General features: G+C 40.5%; 1 protein-coding gene across 2 annotated transcripts; it reads right to left on the bottom strand.

Moving 5' to 3' along the window:
* Nucleotides 1-223: 223 nt before the first annotated feature.
* On the bottom strand, nt 224-19216 carry SCP2 (sterol carrier protein 2). 2 transcript variants are annotated; one of them, XM_082287235.1, is made up of 16 exons: nt 19093-19216; nt 16845-16899; nt 16204-16275; nt 15581-15712; nt 14799-14863; nt 13658-13784; nt 12873-12936; nt 12510-12596; nt 11750-11900; nt 10832-10979; nt 9120-9227; nt 7111-7264; nt 4553-4646; nt 3834-3963; nt 2333-2412; nt 224-1113 (listed from the first exon to the last, which is right to left on the bottom strand). In XM_082287235.1, exons 1-16 carry the CDS (start codon nt 19132-19134, stop codon nt 1018-1020), a joined length of 1605 nt encoding a protein of 534 aa, XP_082143361.1. In that variant the 5' UTR covers nt 19135-19216; the 3' UTR covers nt 224-1017. The 2 variants fall into 2 exon arrangements, with proteins under 2 accessions (XP_082143361.1, XP_082143362.1); XM_082287236.1 differs by having other exon boundaries at nt 4553-4643.
* Between the last annotated feature and the right edge of the window lie 1096 nt (nt 19217-20312).

Genomic DNA, 20312 nt, shown 5'->3' with positions numbered 1-20312 from the left:
TAAACCAGAGAAGTGAAAGTTTCAGTGTAAGTTCCTCAGCCATAGCCCACGTATGTGAGGATGTGAGATGTATCTGCTGGACTGAGATGAAGTTTATGGACCATCTACTAACAATGCCTGAGGAGAAAAAAGTGGATGTCTGCAGGTGCCCTGAATAAAACACTCCATTCAGTACATTAACATGAAATCCATGTTTATAATTTGACCAAGAGACACACAGAAGAACAGGAAAAGTATATTTAATTTTCTATTAAACTTCCAACCAGAATACATTTTCCCAAAACAGAACTTAAAGCTTTTACATTACTGACAAGAACGTCATCATGATCAACACCAGATTTTACCAGGAGAAAACAGGTAACATTTTGGTTGTACTCCCTCTCTGCTCTCCTGGGAAACCTCATCTGTTTTCAAGCTGCAGTATTATCAAATCCTGTGAACCTCACAGCAACATTCTAGTTCCTGCTTACTTCTGGGTATTTTATTTATTTTTTAATTCCAGAGTAGTAATAAGAAAAGTATCTTATAGCAAATTTCTAAAACCTATTCTAAAAAAATGTTGTTAGAGATCCCCTTTACAAGAGCATTTTAATGTAAGCAGCAGCAAATTTTAGAGTGGAAGTCTGAAAGTACTCGTATGACCTGCTATTACAGCCTTTAAAAAATGCAACTCATTTCATTGATACGTCAAAACTATTTATAACTTTTCTCTCTTCCTTCCCAATTAACCTCAACAACAGTAAGCAGCCTAATTCAGCTCTAATTTTTACAAAATTGTTCATATTGATTAGAACAAAAACTGTCACAAAGCCCCACCATGTATCATTTGTGTTAGTGCCTCAAGCTTAGCCATAGAGAAACTGATGGAAATTGTTAAGAGAATTAAGGTCTCTAACCACAGAATTTAGGTGAGAGAGGTCCAATCAAACCCAGTCTGTGCCATATTATTGATAATGTCTAGTTTCATTCTACTTTTTTGTCAAGAATATCAAATACTGACTATTTACTCTACTGAGCTCAAAGTTTAGCTTTGCCTGGCTGAAGCTGTAGATTCTGAAGTTTCATTGCCATGCCCATGTTCCCAGAAATCTTCAATTTGCCTTGAAAGAATGCCTGAAAAGAAAGAAAGATTCTGTGAAATGCAATACAACATGTCCTCCCAAATGCACCCTTCCAGATAGTTATGGGTTATTATGGATGAGCAGTTTGGTCATTCCAACAGTTCTGGCACACACCTCACATCCAGCACCAAATGCATTGTCTGACTGTAGAACAATAAACCAAGGAAGTTGTATTTTTATTAATTTGTGATACCAGAGAGAATAAACTTGCTTGTTTATTGCTTGTTGTTCTGGAGCAGGCAGAACACCCCATGCTTTGGTGGCAACTGTTCATAGCAGACAAACTGATTATTTCAACTGCAAATAATAAAGCCACAGTGACAGTAGGTGCCACAACTGATTTCTTAGCTCAAATCCTCCTCAGCCTTAACTGACTTTGTTCCTGATCAATTCAATTTTACATATCTTGCTTGTGAAGCAGACATGCAGAAAACTTGGATTTTTTCCTCCAGACCTTGTAAAAAGATGAACTGCATGCAGCAAAATATCCAAACCGTAGATGTAAAGCTGGTGTTGCTTCTGAATTTTCTACATGTATACTACAACATTTCTATAATGTGTTTTATCTTCAAATTTCTCCTAGACACATTTCAGTTTGCAAAATTTACCCCATGATTACCAGACTAAAATCTTGAAACAGTTACCCAGAGCATTCCAAATTTGGAAGCACAACACAGCAACTTGAAATTAACTTAAACATCTGGTTTACTTGTAGACTGTGACTGCTCTTGGCACACAGAGGAATAAAAAAAAAAAAAGAAACCAATCAACCAAAAAACCCCCAACCCCCCCACCCAACAACAATAAATAATCACAGGCATTCAGTGCATGCTCACCTCAATTTCTACTTTTCAGCATCAAGATGACTCCTTACATTAATGTCAGCTATGGGGGTAAAGCCCTCCAAAGAGAGGACCACATTCCTTCTTTCTTATGGCATGTTGCAAAAACTGGACTGCCCCTCTTCTCTGCAAACCAAGCACTATTATATCTCCATCTGGGATATCACACAGGATACAGCCCTGCAGGATGTCTGAGATACGTCCCTATCCTTCTTGATGAATCTCATTTTGGCTGATTTGTTCAGAGAACACCAAGAATTTTTCAGATCAGCCATGGCAGTTGGATGAAAACATTCAAATTATTTCAATTTAAACACATTCAAAACAAACCAGTCAGTCCCCTGATCATGTCATCTTTGCCCTACTTACTGTCTGAGGGTTCATTTTGCCAGTCATGAGTGCCAACAAATCGGTGTCAGCCATTGTGATTGTACAATCTGCCTTCTTATCTGCAAGATAGGAGTTGAATGAAGATTCAAACTGAGACCTGAAACAGTTATAGGAGCTACAACTACATGGAGCATCCCTTCATCCCACAGGTCAGCCAACGGTACCTGAAGTATGTACAAGAGACATAAAAATATCAGCAAGAGGCCACCCAAAGCCAACAGGCAGCTGGGCCACCTTGTAGCACAGACCACCCCAACACTGAAGAAAGACAGACCTTCCTGAAAAGTTAAGCAAATTAATTCCTTGTAAATAAATAATAATCTACTTGTAACCAGATAGAATGTTCATTGAAACACTGATAATCATCTCTGAGTTTTATCAAGCTTGTATTTGCTAGTATGAAGATCAGCTTGGAATAGATGAGTTTTCCCCTGTGACACTCTCTGAAGATATTCATTACTGACACTTCAGGCATTTCCTGCCCTCTCCTTCCATGGGAACAACATGTGCATTCTAAAAGCACTCATTTGAATTAATCCAAATACAAAAGTTTATAGGATCTTCTTACTAGAAATAAGCTGGAAAATTACTTTAATAAGCTCTGATATAAATACTGATGTGTGTACCAAAGGGCTAAAACCTGCACACATCTTTTCCTACACTCATCATTAAATTGAAATATTTGATAAATTGTTGTCCATGCAACAGAAGACTGTGGTTTTCTTTTTGTAATGACTTAGAACAATGAATTTCTGAACCAAATCCCCTGTCATGTTTTTAATTAAAATGTCTGTGATGCAGGTTCATGGATATATGAGATTCTGAGGACTGACTCTTGTCTTTGGTTTTTTTCGTTTTTTTTCATTACTAGGGTATGCGACTTCTGATTTGAGACAAGACATTTTCATGGCAAGGGTACAAATCCTGTGTTTTCAATATTTTTATGGGGTTCCCCAACACCACCCAGCCTGTATCTTATTTCTGCCTTTTTAAAAATGGAACTTGAAGTTTATGCCAGCTGGTACAGCACTGAAACCAGTCAAGTTCTGTTGCTTAACTAGCTGCAGAGGAGAATTAACTTGACAAGGCAGACCAGTTTACTGCTTACCAGTGTCTCCAACAAAGCAACTGAAGAAACAGCTGCAAGTTACATTTCTGGCCAAAATTTTAAGAGGTGAGAACAAAAAAATCCCAGAGGTTTGATTTTTACTTTTTTTTTCCTTTCTGATTCCTGTGAAATCATGACAGATCTGCCTGTAGCCTCTAAAATACACAATTTTCTCTAGACAGATTCAGAGTAGAAGATGTTTAGTTCTTGATCTGAAACACCATGGATTAAAAGTGTCAATAATAAGAAAAGTTTAAAATTAAGATGCTCGACATCATTTTTGCTCGAAGTCACTACAGCTTAAACAGAATATGAGTCTATATTCATTAGTTTTATGTGTGTTCTTCAATGACATAATAAAAGAGCACTGACCTGAATTAACTGCCACAGAGCCTTTACCATTTTTCACATCTACTACCCAAGTTGCTTCTTTCCCACCAGGACCATCTTTTATTTTGAAGGCGAAGATTCCACCAATTTTCTTGACAAATTGCTCTCCTTCCTGTAATGACCATGGAATGAGAAAGTTAGTAATTTATTTCAACATAATTTTCTGATAGTATGGATTTAACAGAAGTAATTAAAAAACCTTCACCATTCGTACTAATATAAAAATATCTATTCCCCATTAGGCATCATTTAAACAGGCATCAAAAAATCTAAACAAACAAAAAACTCAAATTAAGATTGACTATCTATACTGAAATCTATTAAACTAAGAAAAAATACCACTGTTCTAATAGCCTTGTCCTGATACAAGTTTGACAAAATGGGATTTCTTCTTCTAATTACACTTACAAAGCAAGCACCTAACACCAAACACAAGGTTTCCTTGGTTAGTTAGCAAGCTCCTTACATACAACCTAAACTTGCCTCCACTGAAATATCCTTATGCAGGTAGGAATTGTGTGGAAAAAAAGTAATTTAAAGTCATGTCACAGTGTAGAAAGTTTTCTGTCAAAATCCGAATCTACAACATTTGTTTCAATGAGCAGTGCTGAAGAAGTGATGGATGCCAATACATTCCCATAGGTTTCACACACATTCTGTTATGAATTAAAATCCTGTTGTAGGTAAAAGTAGTCAGGTACCTCTTGGAGCCTCTTTTCAATCTCTTTGAAGACCAGATGTGACTTAAATCCATCAACAGCTGCACTGACAGGCACAGCCACAATACGGCCGCTGCTGAAATGAAAAATCCATTAATTTAAACACTTTAAATCACATTTTCAACATCTTCAAATTATCATGAATAGGCCTAACACCAGCAAGAAACATTTTAGCAGTATAAAGCAACTCTGGTATCAGAGTGAAGTTTGGTCTCTTGACAGCTTGAATTACAATTGCTCCAGGTATCTGTGTATTCTGAGTGTATGAACTGAAGATTAATTTTATAATGAAAGTAAATCATTAATCTTATTCCTGATACTCTGGAGCAATCACCCTGCATGGCCTGATAGCAGCATGGAGCCCAATTCTTCTTTTCTGCAGGGGCACACAGAGCTGAAGTACAGATAAATGCCCAAAGAAATGGCAATTCAAGCAGCAGGAGGAATAAGTTTACAGCTATTACCGTCTCTTGGCAGCAGAGTCCAAAACCGTGGTCAGTGACAGAATTGCTCAAGAAATGTTGCTGGAACTTACTGGGGTGGTATTGACACTGCTGTACAGATGTGTGACAGGGTAGCAAAAGTGGGCACTGTCTTGTCTGAAGGAGACAGATTCATCTTGCTAATAAGCCAAGGCTGTACCAACAGGATGCAAAACCGTAAGGTTAAGAAAAAGCCACCAAACAAAAAGCAGAACTGTTTCAAAAACTAACGCAAAAAGGATCAAGACCTGCTGCCTTGATGCACATTTTACCAGCTATTCCTGAAGCCACAGGCTTGATCTGGAACCAATATTAATTGTATGTACCTTGCTGTAGGAAACTGGTGTGAAGGATCTTCACAAACATGGAGTGTCACCACCTTTCCCTTAATTACACAATGCACATCATAATTTGGTTATGTAAGGGATGTCTGAGCACATCAGCCACACTGTTCCATTCCCAAGTCTGACATACATTAGTGCAACTCTGTGCATCAGGGATCTCCCACACAGAGTCTCTGGGAGAACTAAAAGGTTTTAAGCTTCTCTAGTGTAAGATGAAATGAGTATTGCTAAGATTTCTCTGGGTTGAGTTGTACTTAAGAAAATATTTTAAAAATTCTAAGCACCAGTGAAGGTGAAATGAACCACAGTAAATTAGACTTAAGTTTCTTCAGGAGAAATATTATCTGTACATGAAAATCTCCCCCTGACAGGAAGGACTACTTCAGCAGCACCTCAAGGCTGATGATATAAAAATAGCATCAGTTTTTCTGTTCCACAAGGTGACAGTATTTTTAAAGACAAAGCTCAAAGCAATGGAAAAAGGTGTACACCCTGTAACAGTCTTTTCCCCTCAGATTTAAAACTGTACCAACACCCACTGACAAGTTTTGTGAGCATGTTTGAAGAGAATCCATGAGAAGACACATTTTTCCTCTATCTCTTCTCGCACATAGTACAACTTCTTAGGGATTACAGAGACAGAATTACCAGCCCTGACACTACAAAAAGTCACCACTGCAGCCCTTCAAAGTTTAGTGGCTTCTCTTACCGCCTCTTCCACAGATTATATTGCCACCTCACAGGAATTGCATGGGTTCAGCTGACACAGATGTTAGAAATAGCTGAGCTGGGAGGGAGGGATATGTTTTTTCTAAAAGGCCAGTGTATGATAAATTCTGCTATTCACAGGTTTTCAGAGAAAAAAAAGTACTGGCACCAAGCTTTAAAAGCCATAATGCCCACAATAAGCAGGTCAATCTTTCTAAGGAAAGCTGAAAGTGAAAACCTAAAGGGAACTGTATTGTAAAAGTCTCCCCTGAAATACTAGTATAATACAAATTCTAAGTGTTTTCTCTCAATTCCTGTCCATACCAGCAAAGAACTACAGCAGATGCAGCCACCTTCACAGCAGTGTTCTCCTCTCACTCTGAAACAGGCTACAATTGCAAGTGCAAACTCTGTAGCCAGGACTGGGCAAGTAACACACCTGAATTTTAAGGAATTCAGTATCACATGAAACAGGGCTGAAAGCAACCCTTCGTAGAGCTAAATTACTAACAATTTTAGCAGTGAAAGCAGTGGTTTCTCTGTTCCCATCGATGTCTTGGTGGTTTTGGCAGATCTCTAGTTTCAATTAATTAATTTTAATGCAGCCTGTTTTGTTCTTGGAATGGTTTTTGTTTGGTGGCTTTTTTCCTCTGAACATTACTCTTCCTTACAATCACATGAGCCATTTTTACAAGCCAGTTTGAGCTTTCCAATAACTCTCAGTGCACAATGTGACACGACAGCGTGTGAGTTACAACCTCGGTACAGACCTGTAGGTACCCAAGAGTTACAAGTGCCGGGTGTTTTAGTTTACAGCTCAATCTCTTCCTTGCGCAATAACTCTACAATAACTAAGTTTTGAGGACCCAAGAAGCAGGACAGCCAGGCTCAGCCAGCAGCGCTGTGCGCTGCGCGCAGCCCAGCGGAGCGCTCCGGAAGGCCTGGCGGCGCAGCCCGCGGATCCCCCGGTGCCGGAGCGCCGCCGGTGTGTCCCAGCCCGGCTCACCTGCGCTCCCGCGGGAAGCCCATCCTGAAGAGCGTCACGACCACGGCGCCGCCGATGCCCAGGTTGTGCTGCAGCGCGACCTTCGCCCCCGGCACCTGCCGCCGCCCCGCCAGCCCGCGCAGCTGCCAGCAGAGCTCCGCGCACTGCGCCAGCCCTGAAACATCGAGCGCAGAGCGCGCCGTCAGCCCGCGGCCGCCCGCGGGCCCGCCGGGACACGCCGAGAGAGCACGGGAATGGGAGCTGAGAAATGTCTAGGGATCGGAGCTGCCAGGAGTGCACTGCATTTCCTTGGGAAACCCAAAGGAAGGGAAACTCCTTTTCTTCGCAACCCTGACACTCCCTGATTATGTTTACCCTCGGTCTCCCCCCACTATTCCGTCGCTTTTTCTGCAGTCAGGCTCCAGTCCCACCGCACACACAGAATCACAAAGTTAATTAAGTTGGAAAAGAGCTCCAAGATCATCGAGTCCAACCTATGACCAAGCACCAAGCTTGTCAACTATACCGTAGCACTGAGTGCCATGGCCAGTCTTTCCTTCAGCACCGCACCATCTCCCCGGGCAGCCCACCCCATATTTAATCAGCCTTTCTGTGTAGAAATTCCTCTTGATGTCCAGCCTAAACCTCCCCTAGCGTGGCTTGAGGCTATGTCCTCTCATCCTGTCTCTAGGTGTCTGGGTTCCCACCTTTCTTCAGGAAGTTGTAGAGAGTGAGAAGGTCCCCCCCGAGCCTCCTTTCCTCCAGGCTGAGCCCCCCAGCTGCCTCAGCCACTCCTCACAGGATTTGTGCTCCAGACCTCTCCCCAGCTACATTGCCCTTCTCTGGACATTCCTCACACGTTTCTCGTTTCCCCCATTCCCTTCCTCTCCCTTCCCCTGGACAACTGCACAGGTCTTCGGAGAAGGCAGACAAAGAACCTGCATTTCATGCACCAAATTCTACACTTTGTCAGCTGAAACATTACAAAGAGGAGGAGTTAAGGAGTTTTAAAATTCCAGTCATAGATGAGCATGAACAGGTTTCATTCACATTCCCTCAGCCTCAAGGAGAGAGAGTGTGTACTGTGGTACAGCCTGGCCTGGAATGGTTTGCATATTTAAGAGGATTTATATGACCCTTGTTTAGCATATAACTGGCCTCAAGACTGTTTCCAAGGGAAATGAAGCTGACAGGCTGGAGAGTTGTAATTTTTTGCATTTTACTAACTCTTCCTCCATCCCATGGCAATGGAGAAGCAAGAATGCTAGTAACTACCTCTGCTTATATCACTGTGTAACTGACAAAAATTAACACAAACCTGGCAGTGCAATACTCCATCCTCTTACAGATACCCACAGCCTCATTTATCTGGAACACTTTTTTCCCCAAAGTTTCCTAACACTTCCCCCTGCCCCTAACTGCATATTATAACTCACTGTTACAACTGTTTAGATTGAGATTTAGTGTTTAACAAGGTTTCATCTTCTCCCGTTTTCTGACAACTTCTCATTTCCAAACGAGGAAGGTGAATTATCTTCACAAATCCAAACACATTTTATGCAAGAGCCAACTCATTTAGAAACAAACACAGCAGGTTAAAGGAAAAAAAACCAAAAAACCAAACAAAACAAGGGAAAACTTATGTTGCTTGGAAATGGTGACCAAGTGAGCTTCTGTTATAAACATCACATAAATATTTTGACATCCAAGACTTAAAATATTGGCTTCTACTACAGCTAACAATGGTACAGGCTATTCAGAGGCAGTAAAAATCTCCAAAACCAGAATTTTAAAGGATGACATCATATTAGAATAGTTATTCAAATACTATTCAGAAGTTGTACTATTGAGCAATTTTTTAGAAAATGTTAAGCTGTGCCAACCTGCCCCAACACTTGGATTATTTGGAAATAAAACTGGGAAGAAGCTTTGAGGCCCTCACATTTCAAGCCTGAGTGGGAAGCACCTGCATGCTCAAGAGCTGTATCTCCTATCTAATGGGTGTGAGTAAATGAAATGGTTTTGCATACCTGTGGCACCAAGAGGATGTCCCTTGGAAATCAAGCCACCACTGGGATTAATAACCCATTTTCCTCCATAAGTATTGTCTCCTCTGTCGATCAGTTCACATGCTTTTCCTATAAAACAGTATTTATGTAAGAAAAATGTTCTTTTTTTATTTGTGATTTTTCAGCTCTGCAGTAACTTACCAGAGATGCTGTGTGTCAGTCAAACCCTAGGAGATGTTACAGCTCGTATTTTGCAAAGAGCAGACTGAAATTAGCCAAACTACATTAATGAGACTGGCTTATACCACTGGAGAAAGCATAACATGGAAGAGAAGCACTTGGTACAAAATTGGTTTTTAATTTGCAGTTGAATTGTTCTGTTGGTATATACAGCATTATGATATAATCAGTATAATGAAGCTATTTATATTTTGTTCATGAAACTACAGTGATAACTATGGTTTTTGTTAATTGTAATTTGTGACCCCCAGGACCTGGAGGTTGAACACCAAGTTGAACACAAGCCCTTGCCACAAAGGCAACTAATGGTAACTTGGGCTGTACATTAAGATAGTAAATAACACCACTCAGACTAAGGCTTAGAATTATTTAGCTTTCCAGACTACAGGCAGTTCTCCCTTTTAACCAGGTTCTGACTCATTTATTCTTGTACCAGCTTCTTCACCCTACATTATGAACACTGAAGTCTAAAAGAGATCTGTCATGGTTCCATGGTGCCGTTAAATGAGAATACCAGTTAGTCTTGCACATCTAAACCCACAGTGGTTTATGTCATTTCATTAATCTTTATGCCTAATTAGTCTATCATTCCAAGATAAGTTTCATATACTATTAAGGCCAGACTGCCTAAGGATTGTGAGAACTGCACCATGAAATTACCAAGCACAAGACTAATTATTTAAATAGACAAGTAGCACCAGGATTATTCTGCATCAATTAAAGGAACAAAGCTAAAGAGCTTTTTGTACCTGTTTAAATATGTCAAACATTTATCAGTTTTGCTGCAGATACCATAAAAACACAGCAAAAATGACAGTAGAAAGCAAACATTCAAAGGCAAATATCTGAAGACCTACAAACATAGGTAGTCTTCCTGGAGTTCCATCAATGTGTCTGTTTCAGTAAGAAAGCTCAGACTTAATATACCACCTAGTGCCAGAATATGGTATTTTCTCACATTAGTTAAAAACAAATCAGAGAAAAATTATATCAGATGATAAGCTATGCAGAGCAAGAATATATTTAGATTTTAAATATATCATGAAGTGAAATAGCAGTTCAATGCATTATTTATTTGAAATCAATCAAAAAACTCTTCAGCAGAAAATTTCAATGGTTTGAGTTACATACACAGACCTAAACTCCACTGCCATTTAACCTGTTGTAAATCCTGCAAATTCAATGACATTAAACTAATGTGGACAGATTGAGCATTGTTATACAGTTGTCTTTAGATGCACACTGACAATGTGCCAACAACTCTGAGGCAAAGATGTTTCAAAGATCAGTGACTTGCTAAGGCCCTCCACAGGCAATTCTTGTCCCATTTTTATCTCCTTAGAAGGAAATATATAAATGGAAGGAAATCCTGGGGTAGGTAAGAGCATAGGCCTAAAAAGGGGGAGTAATACTGAGATCACAGGAGTCCTTAATTTGGGTATTTTTAGTGCTTTCCATTTTAATATAATGATGGTTTCCATTGCTGCTATTACCTTCTGGACACAATCCCAGAGCTTCATAGGTGATGAGCTCATTAACTGAGAAGCAGTCATGAAGTTCGATCACATCAACATCTGTAGGTTTCAGACCTGCTTTTTCAAAACATTTTTGTGCAGCTCTTTTAGTCATATCATAGCCAACCTGAAAAAAAGAAATTCTACATTAAAATATCATTACAGAAATATAGCTCACAGTTTTATTTCTACACTTCATTTTAAATGTGCTTCTATAGATCCTGTCAGTGAAAGTAACCTGTAGGAGATGGTATTCTGATTTATTTTAATGCATCACATACCCGAGTTTGATATTCCTACAATAAAAATTATCTAGAAAGAAATAATACATTCTAAGGCTTATTGTTGGCATGCAAAAGCTTTCTGGGAAATATCCTCTATTTCTTCAACCTTGCTCACAAGCCAAATTGTTCCTTTGCATGACTCAGACAACAGCCTTGAAACAAATCCTCAAAATGTCTCGTTACCTTTTTCTATGATCCACCTGATTGTTTTAAGTTTCATTACTATTATAAACAGAAAAATGAAAGACATTTTCTCTTGCTGTTCAAACTGTTTAAAAAATAGCCTGTAAATAATTTCTTGAAAACAAGATTTCTCATAGTCTGTTTATAATTTACTTACTGTCATTCCACAATCATACTCTTTGCTTATTCCATATCCGTCCAAATTAAATCAGTTTTATATTCACTACAAAGCATAATACATTTGTTCACTGACATGAAAATGTCTGCAGTATCGTAAGGACTTGCAGGTACTAAAAACAAACAAACAGACAAAACCCCCAAACCAAAAGCAAACAAAAAACCCTCACAAAACACAACCTAAAATCATAAACAACAAAACTAAGAAAAACCACCCCAATGAGTACCAGGGAATACAGAATTGCAAACCTACCATCTTCATACAACTGTTATCTTCAAATGTGCTTGGATAATCAGTAGCCATCACCTGGGCTACAATTTCCACAGCTTTTGGCTGCAACTTATGCCTTTTCACAAACTCCTCATTAGCCAAAATTGCAGCTGCAGCACCATTTGATGTTGGACTGATTGGAAGAAAAATAATGATGTTATTGTTCTAAATTAGTAATGTCAATCTTCATTAGATTGTTGATCTTCCATAGATTTATCTTCAAATACAAACCGAAAAAACAACAAAAACCCCCATTTTCTTTGGCTGATACCACTGAAACTATAAATTCCATCAGTGCTTACTGGACACTTTCAGTAATATTTATACCAGACATTTGAAAATCATGACATTGAAATAGAAATGTATCATTAAGGTTTTTCAGTTTAGGAAAAATCAAAGCTTCTGCTTGGCTATAAACATATATAAACACATATACACCCTCCAAAAGCGCATAGGAAAGGTTGAAGAGAAGAATTAACACCGAGCAATGGATGCACATTAGTAAAAGACACAGAATGACATAAGAACCCCAAGGCAAAAAACTTATTTCAGCTCACTGTATTACACTGAGAGCAAGTATCTAGTGCTTGGGCATGACAGTTTCCACATTTGTTTTATTTATAAAAGGTTTTACTTAAAGCAACCTGTAAATTATAATTTACACACAAACAAACTTTTAGATGTCCTACCATATTGGTCTTAACATCAAGATCTATTTCACAATGCAAAGTCCTCTCCTTACCAGCACTGTAAGATAGTCAAGAAATCAAAAATTTTGCGAGAATGCAGAACTTCATCTAATGTGTACTCCTTTTGGAACTGGGAATACCTAAGGAAAACACACAGACGCCATCTCAGATTGAGCAGCAGACATACTAACATCACACTGTTAGGCAGCTAGAGAGCTCTTTTTACAAAGTATAAGACACTGGATAGAGAATTTATTTTTATATATTTATAGAATAATTTATTTATTTTCTCATTCCATAATAAAGAAGGTATGCTGAAAATATTCTGAACATATTCTAAAAATATTACTTTGTTGTGCATGAATTTTTTTTAACAACCAGGGATGTTCACTATAGAGGCAGGGTACATGACTCACGGGTTGTTGGTTGAATGGCTGTGGTTCTTCCACGCAATTCTCGCAAAGTATTCTGGATTTGTCCCTGATAAGGGGAAAGAAAGCTGTGTTGAAATACCTTGTTTACTCAAACAGTGCTGACATAACAGTTTAAATATTGTGTCATAAGAATGTGACCTTTACAAGCATCTTTACAAGAGACACACACTGTTACAAAGGCTTTCCTTTACAAGCATCTTTACAAGAGACACACACTGTTACAAAGGCTTTCCTTAGAACTCAACTGAAGTTTCATAATTAGATAAAGACTACTAAACATGGCTGAGTTTTAGCTGACAGAAGAGCCCAGTTGCACATTTAACACTTAAATAAAAACACAGAAAACCAAGTGCATTTTATTTGATGTATTATTGTATTACTGAAACGTAAATACTCATTTTCCTATCAGTGCAAAACAGCTGCAGTGAAATACCAGAGTCTAAGTCTAAAATTTTTTCATATAATAGTCTAAAAGTTAGTGCAAATAAAAGATGCACACCAGGCCAGGCTGTTACCTTGGAGCCAATTCCTTTGCCTGGTGAGGGGTAGCAAACAGTAGCTGCCAAGTACTAGAAATTAAATCAAATCACATACCAAACAGCTTTTGCCAAACAGTTCAGCCCCAAGCCCATCTACCTATCCTAAGGCACAGGGATAAAATGCAGGAAGTTATGCAACCTTAATGCTACCATTTTTTAAAAACAAAATCCCATTATTTTTAAATCACTTCATTAACAGAAAACAATGAAAAAAAACATTTAACAGACCATATTTCTCCATATGTTCTTTGCCAGCGTTTGCAAACATCTGAGGTGCCACGGGAGCACTTGCTAGGCCGTATTTATTTATCATAATTTCCAAATGTTTGTCTATAGGATTAGTTCTGTCTGCAGACTGAAAACAGAAATACAAAGCAAGTCATCATTTCTTCTTCTTGCCAATATCACCACACAAGTGTCACAGATTTCAGTCAGAGGTTTTTCCAATATTTTAACAATTCCCTGGGCAGTATGTTGCACTTCAGTGACATGTTTAGAAGTATTCCTACTTTTCCAGCTATAACAAGAGAATAAAGAAGCAGAAAATGCTTAACATTATACCTACCACACTGATTCATGGCAAGGATCACTGCTACATGATTTATATCAGTCACTATTTTCAGCAGGGGACTTTTGGTATTTATCACCTCACTTAAAATCCTACCATTAATACAGTTTCAAATTACAAAATTAATACTGTATTAGTATTTTCAATTAAGCTTAGATGAAATACCATAACGCATGTGAAAAGATAACTCTTGTTCATTTTTATCACTTGCTAAATTTAACATTCTTCACCCAAACCTCTTGAATATATTATCAAATTTGGCAGTTCTGTAGTTAAATGACATATGGGCTCTAATATTGCTTGCCTTAAGGCAAAATACAAACAAATCCCCACACACTTCTCCAGTAAAAACAAATAAGAGTCAATAAGCCCTTAGTTTCTGGGAGAGTGTGTTAACAGGTCACTTGAGTAAGCATCAGGCCAGAAGACCCAGATTCTTTCTTTGACTTGCTGCGTTGGTTGAGAAAGATGCTTCAACTACTCAAAGCTTCAGTATTTTATCTGATACTTTCCTTTTTCTCCTTTTTTAACCCAGCCTTTAACATAATCTAGGCAAAATACAAAAAACATGACACACATTTTGCATGGAATGTTTTAGAATTGACTTTTGTAGTATGTCATAGCTGCCATCAGAATCACAAAACTCATTAAAAGATTCTGTGGATCAAAAGAATGGTTTTCTTTGTCATCATCTACAGTACCACAATACAGCAACTGGTATCATAAAGAATACATCTCAGAGAATGAGGAAGTGTCTCTCATCTACAAACACAAAACATACCAAGTGTTTCAGACACTTACACCTGAAGCAAGAGATCCTTTTGCCATCCTCTCAAAGCCGAGTGCCAGAACACAGTCTGCCAAACCTTAAAATAAAATTTGTGGCTATTTAAAGCACAATGCGATTATAAATGACTCTATGTACTAGCAACTATTCCAATACAAGATATGTACACAAGCACCTACCAGCTGCTCTTCCTTCCTTCTTCATTGTTGAAAGAGTCAAATTAAGATGGACAAGATATTGATACAAACATATTGATACTTAAGAATGATAGATCACTACAGGGTTGAGGTTTATTTTTAACTGTCTGACAGCAACTATCACAGACAACCAAGCATTTATGTCTCAGCTACAAATACTAGAACAATCATACACAGTGTTACTATAGTTCTCATAACAGAAACATCAGCATTGGAGTGCAAGAAAGTATCCTAGTCCACCAAGGAACTGCAAAAACAGAGGAAATACTCATCTGCCAGTTCAAAGCATAGTCTGTCAAGTCTGCTCTCTCCCCTCCCTTCCAAAAATGTATCAGTTAAACACTTGTATTAACTTCAAGTTTAAAAGAAAAGAAAAAAGCTTTCTAGCAGATTCTTCTATTCATCCTGCAGAATCTAGTGCCTGCAGTACTATAATGCAACTTTTTCTGCACTCCTCCAAACAATTATTCCAAACACTTAACAGGCAGTACTGACTAGGTTCATACAACTTATGATACAGGAAAAGACATGTACATCCATATACACCATCCTGCTGCATCCCAGAAAATCTCTTAGGTGCACAGAGCAAAACAACTCACCTCCTTCTACAAGCTGTCTGGCCATGAACAAAGCAGTGGATCCAGTAGCACAGTTGTTGTTAACATTAATGATGGGAATGCCAGTTAGACCCAGACCATGGTAGATTGTCCTCTGCCCACAGGTTGAGTCACCTTCAGATAAAAACACAACATTAAAATAAGGTACAAACTCACAAAAAGAAATCCTGCCATGTGTGTGCAGTGCTACCAGTTAAACTGTAAACTTGAACTTCTGAGCTGTCACCTTGGGTATGGCTCTCAGGTATCCACAGTAAAGAACCTCAGAAACAAGATGAAACTCCTCAGATTTTAAAACCAGAAGTTGGTCCTGTCTCTGTTTCACAGGCTGTGAATCAAAGGGACATAACTGGACTGGACAGAAGGGTCTTAGAGGTGTGGCTTGGAAGCTGCTCTAGGTATCACAGCAGACTGACCCTACTTCAGTTGCCACAATACAGTCATTAATAAGAGAACCAGAAGGAAAGTAAATGGAAAACTCTCTTTGGAATGGAAATAGATTTCCCTTTAATAGAAAACTTATTGATGGCATTTCTCATGCTTTATCCACACAGATGTCTGCAACTGTCACAGAAGTCACATCCCAATCAAACAACATTACTCACCATAAACATAACCCACACATGCCTGCTTCACTGCTGAATAAGGAATCCCAGCATCAGCTAAAGCTGCCTGGCCTAAAAAAAACAGTTTAAAAGTTGGAAAAAAAGTTTAAAATTGAAGGGGGAAAAAAAGAGCAGCTCTCACAACCATAACATGCAAACCTTGAGTAGTATGTATGATTCCTGCATTCACAAATGAGTTGTAGAAATTCCTTATTATATGGTGCAAATGGTAACATACTCTTGTACCTCATAAGGACAATTTTATACTCATATGGACAATTTCACAGTATTTTGAGTTCTGAACAAGCTTCTTTATCAGAAAATTTCATTCAGTCAATTCTGTATTCATGTACCAAGGTTCTTCATCCCAGTGAGAGTATGCTTTGAATAATATAGGTAAGTATTAAATTATTTAAGTGCACAATCCAATTTTAAGCCATCCTGCTGACTTCAGGCTGGAAGGGCTGACCTGGACAGGTCAGTTATGGATTTTGTGACAGTAGTCTGAGTTTTAAATCTGCTTTTTATATGTATTGATTTACTGAACAGTAGTTTTTCCTTCATATTTGTAATAAAAATACTGGCTGTAACACCTAAAATAAGGATCAGCAATCAAACAAAATGCTTTATTACTAAATTACCTGCTTCCGTAGCCATGTCAGGATAATCAGGGCTCTTCTCACTAGGCTTTGAAAACTGGCATGAGAAAAGGAAGAACAACAAGCCAAGAATAAATTACAGTGAGATTTAATTTATCTTTTCCTCAAATTGGTATATTTAAAAGCTTTCTGTTTAATTTAGAAATCAGTTTTTAATAATGAAAATGATGTAATTTAATTAACCCAAAAGTGCATGCACAAAATCTTTACAATTCCCAAGTGCTGCTGCCAGACCCTGCGATGGCTAAAAAGAGAAGATTGTGTAACTTTATGGAGCTGAGGACCATTTTTGGTCAGGGTTAAAGAAGATCCATGACTATGGAGATGGACAATAATCCTGGCCAAAGCCTGTGGGTGGAACAAAGAATAACTGTCATCTTCACTGATTCATCATAAAACATGACATAATATTCACTGAGGCTTTGATAAGTACTTCCTTTCCACTTTCTTTTGTTATACTTCTATTTATAACAAGAAATTGTTTGTTCTTCGTACAGAATTTATCATACCTTACTCCTCACAATTGGAGTAGAGGTGGCATTTCTATTTTCTTTGCAGTGTGACTCATTAGAGACCACCAGAAGTACATGTGGTTTGCATTTTACATCACTAACAGAAAGGGTCACTGCTAAAAGAAGTCCTCAAGCTAACTACTTATAATCCCACAAATTATTTGACGTCCCCTGTGAGTATATAAAAGTTAACTTGCTGCCTCCTTCTGCTTATCCCCCTGACTACAGTCATTTGTACCACTTAGCTGTACTTTCTGCAGTGCCTCCTTTTGTTAATTTAGACAGAGAACCTACACAGCAAAGGTCATAAGAAAAAAAACAGTTGGTGAGTTGATCATTGAAGTCTGTAAGAGTGATTGATACTGCTTTGGCTAACAGAGAGGAGAAGAGAATACTGACAATTCCACAAGTTATGCTCAACTGGTAACTGAGATGATCCACTTCTGAAAATGAGGAGCACTGTGGACCTGACATTACACACACAGGAAACGTGGACTGTTGTTGTGAGAAGATTTAACAAATTTTAGCAGCCATTATATCATTAATATTAATCAAATAGAAGCAATACAGTCCTAAAAGATTTCACAGTAAAATACTTAAGATGCAATATGGTGTCTGAGAGGTTTTACTTGTCCCTTACATGAGGACATCACAAGTGAGCTCAATAACTTCTACAACTACATTCTGTGATCCAGTCCAATAAACGCAATTAACATAATTGTCTTTAACCTTTTAATTCCTCCCCTATCACATCACATGCTGGAGAAATACCCATGCAGCAACAAGACAAAAAGTTATTATTTAAAAGGTGGCCAGGGGGACGAGTTTCTGACTACTCTGGCAAATATCAAAGTTGTCTTTAGATTCATCTACCAAGACAAAAATGGGTCCTTTAGCTTATGTTCCGCTTTGAAAATCATAAAATCGTTTAGGTTTGAAAAGACCTTTAAGATCAAGTCCAACTGCTACCCCAGCACTGCCAAATCCAGCATTAAATCACGCCCCTACGGGAACATCTTCGTGGCTTTTAAGTTCCCCCGGGGATGGTGATTCCACCACTGCCCTGGGCTGCCTGTTCGTGGGTTTGACAACTCTTTCGGTGAAGGAATTTTACTTAATTCAAATTCTAACTTTAAACATGCCTTGTGGAAACTTGAAGCCAATTCCTCTTGTCTCATCACTTGCTACTTGGGAGAAAAGCCCCACTCCCACCTGGCTACAGGCTGCTCCCGGGGAGCTGTGGAGGAGCTGAGCGGGGCGAACTGCGCGCTCACAACCCGAAGGCCAGGAACAGAAACGCCCAGGAGAGACCCTGCAGGGCCCCTGCCCTCCCTGAGCCCCGGGACGGGCGCTGGGCCAGCGGCTGCGGGGACACAGGGACACTGTGCCCGCTGCAGGGCTGGTGTATCGACCGGCTCTGTGGAGAACCACGTTCACCTTGGCCGGGCTCCGCCTCCCTCACACACCGAGCGAGGCTGAACTTTGCGCGGAACCGCTCGCTGCCGCCCGGGCCGGAACCACACGGCTCTGCCAGTGCCCTCCTGAGGTGCCAGCGCGTCCCGTGAGGGGCTCCAGCCGCACCGGGGAGGGCGCAGGCGGCTCCCGCAGCACCTCCCCATCAGCGCCGACAGGGGACAGCCGGGGAGCGCCGCCGAGGCCGGGCCCGCGCGGGCCGCGTCCCCCCGCGCACACACGGGTGCCAGGGAGGGCAGCGGTACCTTGGTCATGCCGACGCCCACCACGAACACCCGGCGCTGCATGATGGCGATGAAAGCGGAACAGCCTCTCCTCCTGCTGCTGCCGCCGCCGCGTTCCGCGAGCCCTCAGCGATGCCGGGGGCGGGGCCAGATTGCCGGGGCCGGCGCGAGCGGCCGGGGCGTGGCACAATCGCCCCGCCCCTTAAAGGCGCAGCGCCCCCCGTGCGACGCCGGCTGGGTTGTGCCTGTCCATAGCACAGCCATGGCCAGTCCTACAAACATCCCTGCTTATCCCTCTGAATTCCCTCAGCCTGAGGATTATCAGACGTTTTTCCAAAGCGGAGGTGCAATGAACCTACTGTTTTCTCTTTGGGTCTAGAGAAGGGCAGCGAAGACGGGGAAGGGTCTGGAGCACAAGTCCTGTGAGGAGCTGCTGAGGGAGGTGGAGGGGCTCAGGCTGGAGAAAAGGGCGCTCAGGGGGGACCTTCCCGCTCTCCACAACTCCCTGACAGGAGGGTGCAGCCGGGGGGGGTCGGGCTCTGCTCCCATGAAACAAGGGACAGGATGAGAGAAATGGCATAAAGTCGTACCAGAGGAGATTTTAGGTTGGACACTACGAAGAATATCTTCACCGAAAGGGTGATTAGATACTGGAATGGGCTACTCAGGGAGGTGGTGGAGTCACCGTCCCTGGAGGTGTTTAAATAAAGACTAGATGTGGCACTCAGTGCCATGGTCTAGGGGACAAGGTGGTGACCAGTCACAGGCTGGAGTTGATGATCTCAGAGGTCTTTTCCAACCTAATTGATCCTGTGATTCTGTAATTCTTTTCCTACAGAGATGTCTTCAGGACAGACACTCGACGAGATAATTCTCTTTTCCTGAAATGCTTCTTGTTACCTACAGATGGGTTTACAGTAAAAGCTGAACGTCTGACCCTTCATCAACTCACGCTTCCAGGTGTCCATCCCCTTCCCTCACTCTGCCATCCTTGAGGATCTCCACGGCTCGAGCACAATGGAAATCACCTCCTGCCTTTCACAGACACCCCGGCGGCAGCCGGTGTCAACTTCAGCCAAGCTTCTGGCGGTGCTGTTTGTGACAGCGACCTTGTTTCCCACCGCACGGCCCCTCACTTGATAGCAACCCTGCCACTGCAGGGGGGTGTGTAAGCGCTGCTGACTTCCCCCGTCGGCGGCCGTTCCCCCTCGGAGGCGGAGCCCGGCCCAGCCCGTCCCGGG

The sequence above is a fragment of the Coloeus monedula genome, assembly GCF_965178545.1.
Source record: "Coloeus monedula genome assembly, chromosome: 9".
In the NCBI taxonomy this organism is placed as follows: Eukaryota; Metazoa; Chordata; class Aves; order Passeriformes; family Corvidae; genus Coloeus; species Coloeus monedula.
This window is presented reverse-complemented; position numbering and strand designations above follow the sequence as displayed.